General features: G+C 49.7%; 1 protein-coding gene across 1 annotated transcript in view; it reads left to right on the top strand.

Annotated features, from left to right (window-relative positions):
* Nucleotides 1-14828, top strand: part of si:zfos-911d5.4 — a 399989-nt gene extending 385161 nt beyond the window's left edge. The window contains exon 7 of the mRNA XM_038773956.1: nucleotides 14164-14828. Within this exon, the coding sequence (XP_038629884.1) occupies nucleotides 14164-14331 (168 nt within the window). The 3' untranslated portion in view covers nucleotides 14332-14828. The remainder of the gene's footprint in view (nucleotides 1-14163) is intronic.
* The last annotated feature ends 1642 nt before the right edge of the window (nucleotides 14829-16470 follow it).

Below are 16470 nucleotides of genomic sequence, written 5' to 3'. Positions count from 1 at the left end.
ATGGTCACATTTCCAGATAATGCGTGGTGATTAGATATTGTTTGGGGATATTAGAAGAAGGTTTTGGAAATTTCTCAAGAAACCCCATTGAAAGCTACAAATATAGGCTTCAGCCAATCTTTAGCAAGATATTCAAGGGGCTGGATGTTACATGCCCCCTTCACATGTTTTTTCAGTGGGACGGCATGTAAAATAGGGCTGGTATCCAGCCCACCACCTTCGCACCCACCTCTGAGCTCATACCAATAACATGGCAGGTGTCAAAATCAGCAGACATGTTTTAAAAAATAATTAAGGGTAAATTGAGCTTGCTTACAATCTAATTAACTTAGATAATAGGTTGCCCATGCCACAATACAGTTGGCGCGAGCAGGTGGGTAGGAGTGGGCAAACCTATTACTGAGATCTTGGCACTCCTGGGACTGTTGGAGCTGCCAGCCAATCCCAAAGGTGGGGCTTCCTTCCCAGTGGAGGACAGACTGTGGGACAATTTAGTCCACAATGCGTTTTGGCTACGGGCTTGCACAGAGTGAATTGGCTTCCAGCCAACTTTCTTACTGGGGGGGCAAGCTATCTCGTCCCCATAATTTGCAGCCCAATATTGGCATGGCCTTTTCTTTGACCCTCAGCAAGGTTCCCAATCCCATACACTCTCCATCACCAAGTCCCGCTATTTTTACTGTCGTAACATCTCCAGCCCTTCCTCACCCTTCCTCACCTCTTCTGCTGCTGAAAACATTATCCATCCCTTTGCTACTGCTAAACTCAATGCTCTCCTTTAGCCTCCCGCCTTCTATCCTCCAGAAACTTAAACTTCCAACATCTCAGTTCTTCTCAAATTCCAGGCTATATTATCCCCAATTTTCATTGCTTCACCATTGGCAGTCATCCCGTCCGTTGCCTCGGCCCTAACCTCAGGAATTCCCATCCTAAAATTCTTTTACTCTCTACTTCTCTTTTCTCCTTTAAGATGCTGTTTAAAATCTATCTCTTTGTCCTAGTAGTTCCTTAAATTGTTTGGGTCAAATTAGTTTGCTGCCACTTAAAAGCTTCTGGTGACATTTTATTGTTTTACAGGTACCATGTCAACACAAGTTGTTATTGTTCACAGCTTTGCACCTTTGTCTTTGTTGTATCTGCTGTCCCATGTGTATCTTATTGAGTGTACGACCTGTAATTTGCCTGTTAATTCATGTTTCATTTGCATTGGGTGGAATTTTCCATTTTTAATCCAGAGTGTTGCAGCCAGCAGGAAAAGCGGCATTGAAGCTGTCAGCATCAACGGCAGCTTTCTCCTTCATATCGTAAGGCAACCAGAAAATAAAATCCAAAGGGCGGATCACAAGATGTCACGCTGGTGGGGTAACCAGCACCCCCCCCCCCCCCCCCCCCCCCCCCCCCCCCCCCCCCCCCCCCCCCCCCCCCCTCTCAGGAACTTAGTTTTTTTTGAAGATCAGGCAGCCCTTTTTAAAGGGCACCCTGATACAAAAACAGAACAACCCCCACATCCACGCAACACCCCTGCCACTGCTCCTTGGCACTGTGCCAGCAGGCGGTGCCCAGACATGACCCTCTGCACTTACCTGAGCTGCTCTAGTGGACGGGATGGGGATAATCAGGCGTAATGAACGCTCTCGTCCCTCGCTACTGCGCACTTGGTTTGCCATGGTCCTCTTGCGCACTTCCACACTGGGTTGCCAACTCTAAGCCTCTGCTAATCCACAGTGGGTTCGCCGATGTCCTCCCAGGCTGCTCCACATTAGGTTTGTCACTCTCCTCCCAGGCTGCTCCACAGTGGGTTCGCCGATGTCCTCCCAGGCTGCTCCACATTAGGTTTGTCACTCTCCTCCCAGGCTGCTCCACAGTGGGTTCGCCGATGTCCTCCCAAGCTACTGCACACTGGGTTCTCCACTCTCCTCCCAAGCTACTGCACACTGGGTTCTCCACTCTCCTCCCAAGCTACTCCACACTGGGTTCTCCACTCTCCTCCCAAGCTACTGCACACTGGGTTCTCCACTCTCCTCCCAAGCTACTGCACACTGGGTTCTCCACTCTCCTCCCAAGCTACTGCACACTGGGTTCTCCACTCTCCTCCCAAGCTACTGCACACTGGGTTCTCCACTCTCCTCCCAAGCTATTGCACACTGGGTTCTCCACTCTCCTCCCAAGCTACTGCACACTGGGTTCTCCACTCTCCTCCCAAGCTATTGCACATTCTCCACTCTCCTCCCAAGCTACTGCACACTGGGTTCTCCACTCTCCTCCCAAGCTACTGCACACTGGGTTCTCCACTCTCCTCCCAAGCTATTGCACACTGGGTTCTCCACTCTCCTCCCAAGCTACTGCACACTGGGTTCTCCACTCTCCTCCCAAGCTACTGCACACTGGGTTCTCCACTCTCCTCCCAAGCTATTGCACACTGGGTTCTCCACTCTCCTCCCAAGCAACTGCACACTGGGTTCTCCACTCTCCTCCCAAGCTACTGCACACTGGGTTCTCCACTCTCCTCCCAAGCTACTGCACACTGGGTTCTCCACTCTCCTCCCAAGCTACTGCACACTGGGTTCTCCACTGTCCTCCCAAGCTACTGCACACTGGGTCTCCACTCTCCTCCCAAGCTACTGCACATTCTCCACTCTCCTCCCAAGCTACTGCACACTGGGTTCTCCACTCTCCTCCCAAGCTACTGCACATTCTCCACTCTCCTCCCAAGCTACTGCACACTGGGTTCTCCACTCTCCTCCCAAGCTACTGCACACTGGGTTCTCCACTCTCCTCCCAAGCTACTCCACACTGGGTTCTCCACTCTCCTCCCAAGCTACTGCACACTGGGTTCTCCACTCTCCTCCCAAGCTATTGCACACTGGGTCTCCACTCTCCTCCCAAGCTACTGCACACTGGGTTCTCCATTCTCCTCCCAAGCTATTGCACACTGGGTTCTCCACTCTCCTCCCAAGCTACTGCACACTGGGTTCTCCACTCTCCTCCCAAGCTACTGCACACTGGGTTCTCCACTCTCCTCCCAAGCTATTGCACATTCTCCACTCTCCTCCCAAGCTACTGCACACTGGGTTCTCCACTCTCCTCCCAAGCTATTGCACACTGGGTTCTCCACTCTCCTCCGAAGTTACTGCACACTGAGTTCTCCACTCTCCTCCCAAGCTACTGCACACTGGGTTCTCCACTGTCCTCCCAAGCTACTGCACACTGGGTTCTCCACTCTCCTCCCAAGCTACTGCACACTGGGTTCTCCACTCTCCTCCCAAGCTACTGCACACTGGGTTCTCCACTCTCCTCCCAAGCTACTGCACATTCTCCACTCTCCTCCCAAGCTATTGCACACTGGGTTCTCCACTCTCCTCCCAAGCTACTGCACACTGGGTTCTCCACTCTCCTCCCAAGCTACTCCACACTGGGTTCTCCACTCTCCTCCCAAGCTACTGCACACTGGGTTCTCCACTCTCCTCCCAAGCTATTGCACACTGGGTTCTCCACTCTCCTCCCAAGCTACTGCACACTGGGTTCTCCACTCTCCTCCCAAGCTATTGCACACTGGGTTCTCCACTCTCCTCCCAAGCTACTGCACACTGGGTTCTCCACTGCCCTCCCAAGCTATTGCACATTCTCCACTCTCCTCCCAAGCTACTGCACACTGGGTTCTCCACTCTCCTCCCAAGCTACTGCACACTGAGTTCTCCACTCTCCTCCCAAGCTACTGCACACTGGGTTCTCCACTCTCCTCCCAAGCTACTGCACACTGGGTTCTCCACTCTCCTCCCAAGCTACTGCACACTGGGTTCTCCACTCTCCTCCCAAGCTACTGCACATTCTCCACTCTCCTCCCAAGCTACTGCACACTGGGTTCTCCACTCTCCTCCCAAGCTACTGCACATTCTCCACTCTCCTCCCAAGCTACTGCACACTGGGTTCTCCACTCTCCTCCCAAGCTACTGCACACTGGGTTCTCCACTGTCCTCCCAAGCTATTGCACACTGGGTTCTCCACTCTCCTCCCAAGCTACTGCATACTGGGTTCTCCACTCTCCTCCCAAGCTACTGCACACTGGGTTCTCCACTCTCCTCCCAAGCTACTGCACACTGGGTTCTCCACTCTCCTCCCAAGCTATTGCACACTGGGTTCTCCACTCTCCTCCGAAGTTACTGCACACTGAGTTCTCCACTCTCCTCCCAAGCTACTGCACACTGGGTTCTCCACTGTCCTCCCAAGCTACTGCACACTGGGTTCTCCACTCTCCTCCCAAGCTACTGCACACTGGGTTCTCCACTCTCCTCCCAAGCTACTGCCCACTGGGTTCTCCACTCTCCTCCCAAGCTACTGCACATTCTCCACTCTCCTCCCAAGCTATTGCACACTGGGTTCTCCACTCTCCTCCCAAGCTACTGCACACTGGGTCCTCCACTCTCCTCCCAAGCTACTCCACACTGGGTTCTCCACTCTCCTCCCAAGCTACTGCACACTGGGTTCTCCACTCTCCTCCCAAGCTATTGCACACTGGGTTCTCCACTCTCCTCACAAGCTACTGCACACTGGGTTCTCCACTCTCCTCCCAAGCTATTGCACACTGGGTTCTCCACTCTCCTCCCAAGCTACTGCACACTGGGTTCTCCACTGTCCTCCCAAGCTATTGCACATTCTCCACTCTCCTCCCAAGCTACTGCACACTGGGTTCTCCACTCTCCTCCCAAGCTACTGCACACTGGGTTCTCCACTCTCCTCCCAAGCTATTGCACACTGGGTTCTCCACTCTCCTCCCAAGTTACTGCACACTGAGTTCTCCACTCTCCTCCCAAGCTACTGCACACTGGGTTCTCCACTCTCCTCCCAAGCAACTGCACACTGGGTTCTCCACTCTCCTCCCAAGCTACTGCACACTGGGTTCTCCACTCTCCTCCCAAGCTACTGCACATTCTCCACTCTCCTCCCAAGCTACTGCACACTGGGTTCTCCACTCTCCTCCCAAGCTACTGCACATTCTCCACTCTCCTCCCAAGCTACTGCACACTGGGTTCTCCACTCTCCTCCCAAGCTACTGCACACTGGGTTCTCCACTCTCCTCCCAAGCTACTGCACACTGGGTTCTCCACTTTCCTCCCAAGCTATTGCACATTCTCCACTCTCCTCCCAAGCTACTGCACACTGGGTTCTCCACTCTCCTCCCAAGCTACTGCACACTGGGTTCTCCACTCTCCTCCCAAGCTACTGCACACTGGGTTCTCCACTGTCCTCCCAAGCTATTGCACACTGGGTTCTCCACTCTCCTCCCAAGCTACTGCACACTGGGTTCTCCACTCTCCTCCCAAGCTACTGCACACTGGGTTCTCCACTCTCCTCCCAAGCTACTGCACACTGGGTTCTCCACTCTCCTCCCAAGCTACTGCACACTGGGTTCTCCACTCTCCTCCCAAGCTACTGCACACTGGGTTCTCCACTCTCCTCCCAAGCTATTGCACACAGGGTTCTCCACTCTCCTCACAAGCTACTGCACACTGGGTTCTCCACTCTCCTCCCAAGCTACTGCACACTGGGTTCTCCACTCTCCTCCCAAGCTACTGCACACTGGGTTCTCCACACTCCTCCCAAGCTACTGCACACTGGGTTCTCCACTCTCCTCCCAAGCTATTGCACACTGGGTTCTCCACTCTCCTCCCAAGATACTGCACACTGGTTTCTCCACTCTCCTCCCAAGCTACTGCACACTGGGTTCTCCACTCTCCTCCCAAGCTACTGCACACTGGGTTCTCCACTCTCCTCCCAAGCTATTGCACACTGGGTTCTCCACTCTCCTCCCAAGCTACTGCACACTGGGTTCTCCACTCTCCTCCCAAGCTACTGCACACTGGGTTCTCCACTCTCCTCCCAAGCTATTGCACACTGGGTTCTCCACTCTCCTCCCAAGCTACTGCACACTGTATTAACCACTCTCCCCCCTAGCTACTCTACACTTTGTAAAAATAAATTTATTTTTTCCAATCAAGGGGCAATTTAGCGTGGCCAATCCACCCACCCTGCACATCTTTGGGTTGTGGAGGCGAAACCCACACAAACACGGGGAGAATATGCAAACTCCACACGGACAGTGACCCAGAGCTGGGATCGAACCTGGGATCTCGGTGCAGTGAGGCAGCAGTACTACCCACTGCGCCACCATCCTGCCTCCACACTGGGTTAACCACTTTTCTCCCAAGCTTCTCCGCACTGGGTTCTCCACTCCCGCGCTGCTCCACATTGTGTTCGCCACCCTCCTCCAAGGATGCTCCGCACTGGGTTCTCCACTCTCCTCCCAAGCTACTGCACACTGGGTTCTCCACTCTCCTCCCAAGCTACTGCACACTGGGTTCTCCACTCTCCTCCCAAGCTACTGCACACTGGGTTCTCCACTCTCCTCCCAAGCTACTGCACACTGGGTTCTCCACTCTCCTCCCAAGCTATTGCACACAGGGTTCTCCACTCTCCTCACAAGCTACTGCACACTGGGTTCTCCACTCTCCTCCCAAGCTACTGCACACTGGGTTCTCCACTCTCCTCCCAAGCTACTGCACACTGGGTTCTCCACTCTCCTCCCAAGCTACTGCACACTGGGTTCTCCACTCTCCTCCCAAGCTACTGCACACAGGGTTCTCCACTCTCCTCACAAGCTACTGCACACTGGGTTCTCCACTCTCCTCCCAAGCTACTGCACACTGGGTTCTCCACTCTCCTCCCAAGCTACTGCGCACTGGGTTCTCCACTCTCCTCCCAAGCTATTGCACACTGGGTTCTCCACTCTCCTCCCAAGCTATTGCACACTGGGTTCTCCACTCTCCTCCCAAGCTACTGCACACTGGGTTCTCCACTCTCCTCCCAAGCTATTGCACATTCTCCACTCTCCTCCCAAGCTACTGCACACTGGGTTCTCCACTCTCCTCCCAAGCTATTGCACACTGGGTTCTCCACTCTCCTCCCAAGTTACTGCACACTGAGTTCTCCACTCTCCTCCCAAGCTACTGCACACTGGGTTCTCCACTCTCCTCCCAAGCTACTGCACACTGGGTTCTCCACTCTCCTCCCAAGCTACTGCACACTGGGTTCTCCACTCTCCTCCCAAGCTACTGCACACTGGGTTCTCCACTCTCCTCCCAAGCTACTGCACACTGTGTTAACCACTCTCCCCCCTAGCTACTCTACACTTTGTAAAAATAAATTTATTTTTTCCAATCAAGGGGCAATTTAGCGTGGCCAATCCACCCACCCTGCACATCTTTGGGTTGTGGAGGCGAAACCCACACAAACACGGGGAGAATATGCAAACTCCACACGGACAGTGACCCAGAGCTGGGATCGAACCTGGGATCTCGGTGCAGTGAGGCAGCAGTACTACCCACTGCGCCACCATCCTGCCTCCACACTGGGTTAACCACTTTTCTCCCAAGCTTCTCCGCACTGGGTTCTCCACTCCCGCGCTGCTCCACATTGTGTTCGCCACCCTCCTCCAAGGATGCTCCGCACTGGGTTCGCCACTCTCCTCCTGCGCTACTCCACAATGAGTTTGCCACTCTCCTCCCGCACTGCTCCACACTGGATTCGACTCTCTCCTTCCATGCTGCTCCATACTGAGTTCACTGCTCTCCTCCTGTGCTGCTCCACACTGGGTTCACCACTCTCCTCTCGTGCTGCTCCACACTGGGTTCGCCACTCTCCTCTCATGCTGCTCCACACTGGGTTCACCACTCTCCTCTCGTGCTGCTCCACACTGGATTCGACTCTCTCCTTCCATGCTGCTCCATACTGAGTTCACTGCTCTCCTCCTGTGCTGCTCCACACTGGGTTCACCACTCTCCTCTCGTGCTGCTCCACACTGGGTTCACCACTCTCCTCTCATGCTGCTCCACACTGGGTTCACCGGCAAACTCCCAGGCTGCTCCACACTTGGTTCACCATCAAACTCCCAGGCTCCTCCACACTGGGTTCACCGGCCAACTCCCAGGCTCCTCCACACTGGGTTCACCACTCTCCTCCCAGGCTCCTTCCACTCTAGATTCACCTTTCTCCTCCCAAGCTACTCCACACTGGGTTCGCCACTCTCCTCCTGTGCTGTTCCACATCGGGTTCACCGCCCAACTCCCAGGTGGCTCCACACTGGGTTTCCCGCATTGCTCCGCAATGGGTTCACCACTCTCCTCCCAGGTGGCTCCACACTGAGTTTGCCATTCTCCTCCCGAGCTATTCCACATTGGCTTCGCCACTTTCCTCCCGCACTACTCAACACTGGGTTTGCCACTCTCGTCTTGCGCTGCTCCACACTGGATTGGCTACCCTCCTCCCAGGCTGCTCCACACTGAATTCTCCACTGTCCTCCTGCCCTTCTCTACACTGAGCTCTCCACTGTCCTCCATGGCTGCTCCACACTGGGTTCACCACTGTCCTCCCAGGCTGCTCCACACTGAATTCTCCACTGTCCTCCTGCCCTTCTCTACACTGAGCTCTCCACTGTCCTCCATGGCTGCTCACTCTGCTCCCAGGCTGCTCCACACAGGGTTCACCACTCTCCTCCCAGGCTGCTCCACACAGGGTTCGCCACTCTCCTCCCAGGCTGCTCCACACAGGGTTCACCTCTCTACTCCCAGGCTGTTCCACACTGGGTTCGCTACTCTCTTTCCAAGCTACTCCACACTGGGTTTGCCTCTCTCCTCCCAGGCTGCTCCACACTGGGTTCGCCTCTCTCCTCCCAGGCTGCTCCACACTGGGTTCGCCTCTCTCCTCCCAGGCTGCTCCACACTGGGTTCACCTCTCTCCTCCCAGGCTGCTCCACACTGGGTTTGCTTCTCTCCTCCCACATTGCTCCATACTGGGTTCACCACCCTCTTCCCACACTGCTCCACACAGCTTCTATCCCTGACTGGTCTCACCAATTCTTGCAGTGAGTTCCTGCTCTCTCCGTGCATTTATGCCCCGCTGTTCTTTAAAAGCGTTGGTGTTAATGATGGCCTTTATTAGGTTCTGTAGAGGATCAGGAATTGCTTACGGACCATGAGGGAATTTACAAAATCTTGCATTTGTGAAGTATCTTATCATGTTATTGAAATCTCAAAAGTTCTTTGCAGAGTTAATTACTTTTACTCTGTTTCATAGACAAACTCACCAGTTATTCTGCAATGGCAATGTGCCACAAACAACAATGACTAGTGTCACTGGTGTCTGTTTCTTAGAAATATATGTTGACAATGAACTCCCTGCTCAATGTACAAATGGGAACTGAATTTTAAGGGAGACCTTTCAACAATGAAGGCTTTCGATGTAGCACCACTAAAGTACCAGCCTGATTTATTCCCTCAAGTCACAAAAGTTGCGAAAGGTCTGCTTCGGTCCCACCATCAGGTTTATAGCTTTCATTCTACATTCCCCTTCAGCAGTGTGTAAGTACTGTTCTTCCCATAGTCATTACCACGCTGGCAAAATCTATCTGTCTGTAATGTTTATCATGTACGCATATTGTTGGCATTAATTGTGTTCTCCTGAAACACATTTCCAGTTCTTATCTCATGCCTCAGCTTTGCTTAATTTAGGCATTGATTGTCTTTTGCGCAGAGAGATCAACCTTGTATTTAGGTTCCAAAACAAGAACTTCCTTTTCTCCTGCCAGTGTCAGTGAGTTTTGCAGAAATACACAAGACCTACTCATTTTTCTTTCTGTATATGTCTTTTAATCAATTGAGCTTTCCCACTGTGTAAAATTTTAATGTCCTTTTCCAAAACTATAGAAACCACAACTAATATTAAATGGGCATACTAATGGCCATTTGGTGAGTTTTGACCCCTTTAGTCACTTTCTTCTGCTGTACAAGATTGGAAGCAATGAAGACGTCATCACTTGCACAAATCTTACGGTCAGCGGCAAAGGAATGGCATTGACCTCTGGAAAAGCTGCCCACAAATTTTTGTCGGAGTCCCTAGAACAGGTTTACTCTATTTTGACGTCACTTTGAATTTGGCACCCTCCACATGAGATCTATTAAATCCAGGGTAGGAAATATGTTGGCTGACCAGTCATTCAGATTGAAGGATTCTCGCAAACAACAAAGCAAGGAATAAAAGCAGTGAATGTTAATCACGTTTAAATCATTGTACAAAACGCAAACTAAAAACTGGAATGTAGACATAAAATTAAGAGAGAAACTTAAAATTGAACGCATAAAAAAAAATGTAAGTTGCAATTTTTAGGTGTTCTGAAGGATTAAGGCTCCATGAGGTAGATGTGAAATTGAAGTCAGGATTGATTCTGTAATCTTCCCCCAGTTTCATGGGGTGCCCTCCTAATTGGCACAGAGATCTTTTTATATTTATTTTTACAGGATGTGGGCTTCACTGGCGATGCCATCCTAAATTGTCCATGAGAAGGTGGTGCTGAGCTGCCTTCTTGAACAGCTGCAGTCTATGGGGTGTAATTACAGCCACATTGCTGCTAGGGAGAGAGTTCCAGGATTTTGACCCAATGACAGTGAAAGAATGGCAATATATTTCAGGTTGATGAGTGACTTGGAGGGGAATTTTCAGGTGGTGATGTATCAGCTGCCCTTGTCCTTCTGGATGGTAGTGGTCATGGGTTTGAAAAAATAGTGACCATCAGGCAAGAACACAGGTGGGACTTATCAAGTGCAGGCCTGATGTAAACACATCATGACAACCAATACAGTCACTACGCCTGAGTGCCGTTACTTCATATTGTATGTTCAATGGGTCTCACAATAAGGGGATCGTTTGTGCCATACTTTCCAAAAAAACTCAGAAAGGAGGAAGTCGGGATCCAAATGGTGGGACAAACAGGCGTCAGGGATGTATTTGATGAAGACTGAGTCTCATATGAAGAAAGATTCCCATTATATCTCACAGCAAATCAGATAGCGGAGAACCTAAAGATGGCAACATTTCTTAATTTGGTAGGATGTAAAACTTTTCTGCTGCACAAAATTTAGTTCACCCAGCAAAACCAGCAAATAAGTCCTACATCGACTTTATGAATTAATGAAAAAAAGGGACATTTCTCTCCTAGACCGTTATTGATTGCAGAAAGGTTTTGGTTCCACCACTGTATTCAGGAAGAAGGTGAAATCATATTACAATTCGCAGCGACTTTAGGAAGGTTAGCAAAATATTGTGAGTTAGGTTCAACACTTGATGATACCCTTGGTGATTGGCTAGTTTATGGATTCTGCAGTGCTGCTATTCAGAGGAAGCTGCTTACTGTAAGTCCTTTAACTCTCAAAGCTGCTGTGGAAGTTGCCATATCTGTGGAGCTAGCAAAAAAAGAAGTTTCACAGATAGGGGCTGGAGCAAATAGCCACAAAATGGATACCACCAGGAACAAGATTGCAAGGGTGCAACCATGGGCTGGATTCTCTGGTCTCCCGGCCGTTCGCTGGCGGCTGGAGTGTATACTCCTGTCATTTATCAATAGAATTTCCCATTGAAGACACCTCATGTCGTTGGGAACCCCACAGACGAGGGTGTGCTGCCAGCGGGAAAAGTGAATCGCAACAGCCAGAGAATTCCAGCCCATGTCACCGATGTACACAGTTGGACACTCAGCGGGAGAATGCTGGAGTAAAACAAATACATGCAAAACTGTGAAAAAAAGGGCCATATTGCCAAAGCATGTTGGGCTCAAAAAACATCTCTAACATTCAGAATATGTAAGACCAAAAACACATCTAAACAGGTTAGCCGTGTCTATAAATTAGCAGGCGAAGCTCAAGACCACTCAGAAGACAACGTAACCAAGCAGCTACAGGAGTTGAAGTTTGGTGTACTGTCAATGCAGGGCGATCAACAATGGTTTTGAGCATATCCAAAACTCGAAAGTCATGAAATGAAATGGAATTGGATACGTTAATCGTTAATATCTCAGACAATTTATCATCAAAAGCTGAAGCATCTGCCTGTAGAACCGTTAAATGTGACATTAAGGACGTACATAGAAGAGGTTGTACCATTAAAAGGATACATTATGGTAAAAGTAGAAGCAAATGGACAAACAGCAAAGTTACCTCTTCATGTTGTCCGTGGAAATTTTCCTGCTCTATTTGGCAGAGCATTGTTGGCAAAGATTAGATTAAACTGGGAAGTAATAAATCAACTCGTGGCTTCAAGGAGCAACTTGCAACGACATCTGATGAAATACGCTAGGGTTTTCCAAGGTTTCCTCTATGATTGGAGTTGAGGTGCACGTAAAAATCAAGCCAGACAGTAAACCCAAATGTCTCAAAGCTAGAACCATACAAAACTCCATTAGACCAAAAGTCGACGAAGAACTAGAAAGCCTAGTACAAACAGGAGTCATTGCTACAAGTGATTGGGCAACACCAACAGTATTGAAACATGATGGCTCAGTGAGAGTTTGTTGATAATTTAAAACAACTATAGCCTCACAGTCGGAGAATCCAGCCTTATTTCCTCATGCCGGTGTGGGAAAGATGGCATTTAATACTTGAAACTTTGGTACAAAACAGTCACTGATCCTCCATTTGGTTGGGGGCTAGCATCCGAGCAGCAAAGAACACCCGGCTCTAGCTGCCGATATGGCCCGGAGAATTGCCGGGTCCATGGCCGCACATGGCAGCGGCCTGCAGCGGCCGCACCGTGCAACATGGCGCCTGACGCACGTGGACCCGGCCTGCAAAATAATGCCCCCCTTTGGCCGGCTCCCAACAGTGCTCCCAACCCCCTGACAAAGTCCCCCCCCCATCCCTAGGATTGGCCCTCCCCCGACTATGGCGGCGCTGGACAGAGTCCGCAGCCACCACACCAAGTTCCCGACAGGTGAGACTGAGAGACCTACACAGTCAGTGGGGGGGAGAATTGAGGGGTGGGCCTCAGGCAACATCCTGAGGCCGTCAATACGGCGCGGAGGGGATAGAGCATCGCGACAGAACCACCACCCCCGATTTGGTCAGAAACAGGTATTCTCCAGCCGATCGGCGAGCGCGATTTTGGCATCGGCGACCGGAGAATCCCGCGAATAGTCTTTCTGCCCATAAAGTAGAACTAGCAGTAAACTGAGGCTGGCTTTATTGAAGTTTTGCTCTGTAACCAGGCAATTGGAGCCCTGCAAAGTGACTGTGGATAACGTCCCTTCTTACTCTGTCCTCTCTGTGAAGAACAAGAAGCCTACGCCAAATCTCCACCACTATCATAGGACAATCCAAAATCAGGAAGTTACCTTACGGAAGAATAAGTGCAAATCCCTGTTGTACAATTCTGTGGCACAGTGGACTGTTACAACCAGCCTGCTGTACCACTAAATCTGCCTACATATCTTTATATATTGACTGGGTATTAGGCTAATTTAGTTTTATAATTACATTTCTTTTTTTCTGAGAAAATTAAATGAAGAGCGACTAAAAATTATCAATGATCCAAATTTCGTAATTTATTAAATAGCAAAAAAAAACACAATTCTATTGCTCTGGGCTGTGATGTTTTAAGCCATTTTTTAAACAAAAATGCAGCTCTGTTTTGTTCCCTGGTGACAGTTTGAATAGTTTCGATAACATTTTGAGCAGCCAGTCTACTGTACTATTCATTTCCTCATCATCATACCACAAATAAATGATTAAAATTTATTATAATTGCATTCCCTTAAAAGAACCCTCAAAGCTATGAGATGAGGTTTTGCTGTAATTTGAATTTTAGTGTTCCATTTACTCTGCCTTTTAATGTTCCTTGTAATGAAGTCATTAGTAAAAAACACATCTGGAAGTTCTTTGGGGAACATTTAATTTTCTGCTGGTTTGTCAATAACATAACTCATGGCACAAAGGCCCAGCTGCTGACAGAGTCATGCTGTAGAAATATCTCTTCCTCTTATATGCGTTACTGACTGCACCTACAGCTGCAAAAAATGCAGCCACACAAAGATAAAGTTTCCCCAGCAAACCTCGGCACAAGAGATCTTTGACCCAGGGACATTGATATTTGCTAAGTTTTCACATAGATAACAAGCATCACTTTCACAGCTTGCCGACCTCTGCTGTGGCCCGTTGCCCTTTCAGGTGAAAGGCGAGGTTAGAGAAAAGTCTAATGATGCTCCATGGTCAATCCCTAGCTGCCCCCTGCCCCCAAGCTGTTGCCTGAACTAAGTAACCATGAGTCTTTTGCTCTTTTCTAAAGGTGACTGTCAAGATGTACAAGCGAGGAGATCGTGGCTGGTTATGGAGGCCTGTCTCTAGCATGGTGGTTATTCCATACAACACCCACATCGCATTCAGGGTTTGTGGAGAGGACACAGATGCAAAGATCCCAGCCAACAACATTGACAGAATCATCCTGAGCATATGAAATTGATTTCAGTATTAAACAGGCTATGACAGCTGTGCCACACTATTACAATAATCTGCAACCATTTTTCATTGATCAGTTAATTTGTGATCTTCAAGTAATCGAAACGCAAATCTCATTAGGCATATGTCAGTGGGCATAAAAAAAGGGAAAATTCATTTTGATAGCGTGGTTGGCTGATAAAATGCACTACATTAAGGTATGTGAGTTAGAGTGTACTGTGTACTCCAGTTTGAGTGTCCAAACACCCTGATAATTAAAGACTAGAGGACAACCTTTTTATTGTTAGTACAAGTGAGGTCACATAGAAGAGATACCAGTTGATGTTCTAAATTATAAATAGATCTGCATGTCCAGTATTTAAATTGGAAAAAGTTTAATTTAACATCAGAGTTAGTTAAGGTGTTGAAAGTGATCATTTCTGTTCTGTTTATTTGCTCCTGTTTATTCTTATGGCAACATGCCATAGATCTTTATTAAACATGAGAAATGTGTTATGTGCTGAATATAATTGTTTTTGGAAGAGTTAGGTCTGTAACTTCCAAACTCTGGAGTGTTGTAACTGGTGGGGGTGAGATAAAGAGAGGGGATGAGGGGGAAGGAGTAAGAGGGGAGGAGGGAGAGTGATGAGGAGAGGGAGGGAGGGAGAGGAGTGGTGGGTGGGGGAGGAAGGGAGGAGATGGGAAAGGGAGGAGAGAGGGAGGGGAAAGGAGAGAGGGAGGGAGGGGGGAGGGAGTGGGAGGAGAGAGGGGAGGAAAAAAGAGAGAGGGATGGAGGCGGGAGGCGGATGAGGGAGGAAGTGAAGAGGTGGGGAGGAGGGAAGGGGAGAGGAGACGGTTGAGTGACTTTAAGTAGACAGCAGTGATGCTAACAGAAAGCACATTGATGTGATCCAGGAGCTGTCAATCAAAGCTTCAAGTTTCTAAACATTGCAGTTTGTTTCACAACTGACCACATTGATGCGCGATCAATAACCACAGAAACTAAGTAGTCCGAATTGAAGGCTTTAATCTACAAGATGTTTCCCCAGCTGCTTGAGTACAGAAAGAACGATGGCTGCTGGGAAACACGGGTTCTTATCCTCCGCCTCGTGGGCGGAGCTACCTTCGACTTGACCAATGAGAAAGCAACACTTGGGCCAATGAGCAGTGAGCCTTCTCCACCAATAGCAGCTCACACACCCAGGTACCGTAGTACCTCTAGTCATACTACCACACACTTCAAAGTCACTCAATTGTGAAGCAAGATGAATTGATCTATGCTGCCAGCTGGCTATGTGGAAGCTGTCAATCACAGCCTAGTAAAATCAGTATCAAATAGAAATGAATGAATGGCTGGCAGATCAAAGATCTGAGGGGTTTAAACCCAGCTGACTGGTTTTTTCTTTCCAAGAATTGACAGGTGCTGCTTCCTGTGCCTGAGCCAGCAGGTGTATTGCTGAGGTGAGTTTTAAAGCAGCAATTTTTTTTCATTGCCTCTGTCTGCACTGCTCCCTAGCTTCCAGACAGAGGTCTCTCTTCTGGGGAAGGTCTCTTTATTTAGGCGGTCTCTATCGGGGGGTCTCTCTATTTAAAGGGTCTGGGGTGTCTCCTTATTTAGGGGGCTCTCTTTATTTAGGGGATCCTTGTGGGGGGGGCTCTGGGGGGGGGGGGGATTCTGTAAATCGTGGGTCTTTGGTGGGTCGCAGGGGTCTGGTGGGGTGGGCAGGTCTTGCATTGTGGGGGGCGACCATCCGATGGACTTTGGAGGCAACTCCCTGAAAAAGTTGCCCTTGGCCCACCGCTAGGTCCACTGCATCAGGTACGCACTTGACAAGACCTGCATCAATTCTCACCCATGTGATTACTGGCCGAGAGGAACGGATAAGCATGAGGATCCACAGAATATGGCGCCTGGCCCGATAATCGAGTTAAGACCCATTTGCACTCTCCCCGCTGGCGCTGGGACTGAACCTCAATCCAGATGCAAGTTGGGGGGGGGGGGTGCTGTGGAGGGGGGCAGAACATCAGGAAAGGATTTGCGCCACTTTTTCTCCAAAACTGGAATCGCTACATGACTCTGCGCTACATCGGGAACTCCGCTAACGACTCCGGGCGGCGGAGAATCAAGCCCCAAACAAAACACATTGGGTGCTACTCT

Source organism: Scyliorhinus canicula, chromosome 16 (assembly GCF_902713615.1).
Source record: "Scyliorhinus canicula chromosome 16, sScyCan1.1, whole genome shotgun sequence".
Taxonomy (NCBI): domain Eukaryota; kingdom Metazoa; phylum Chordata; class Chondrichthyes; order Carcharhiniformes; family Scyliorhinidae; genus Scyliorhinus; species Scyliorhinus canicula.
The sequence above is the reverse complement of the archived record's forward strand: the minus strand, read 5'-3'. Positions and strand labels throughout refer to the sequence as shown.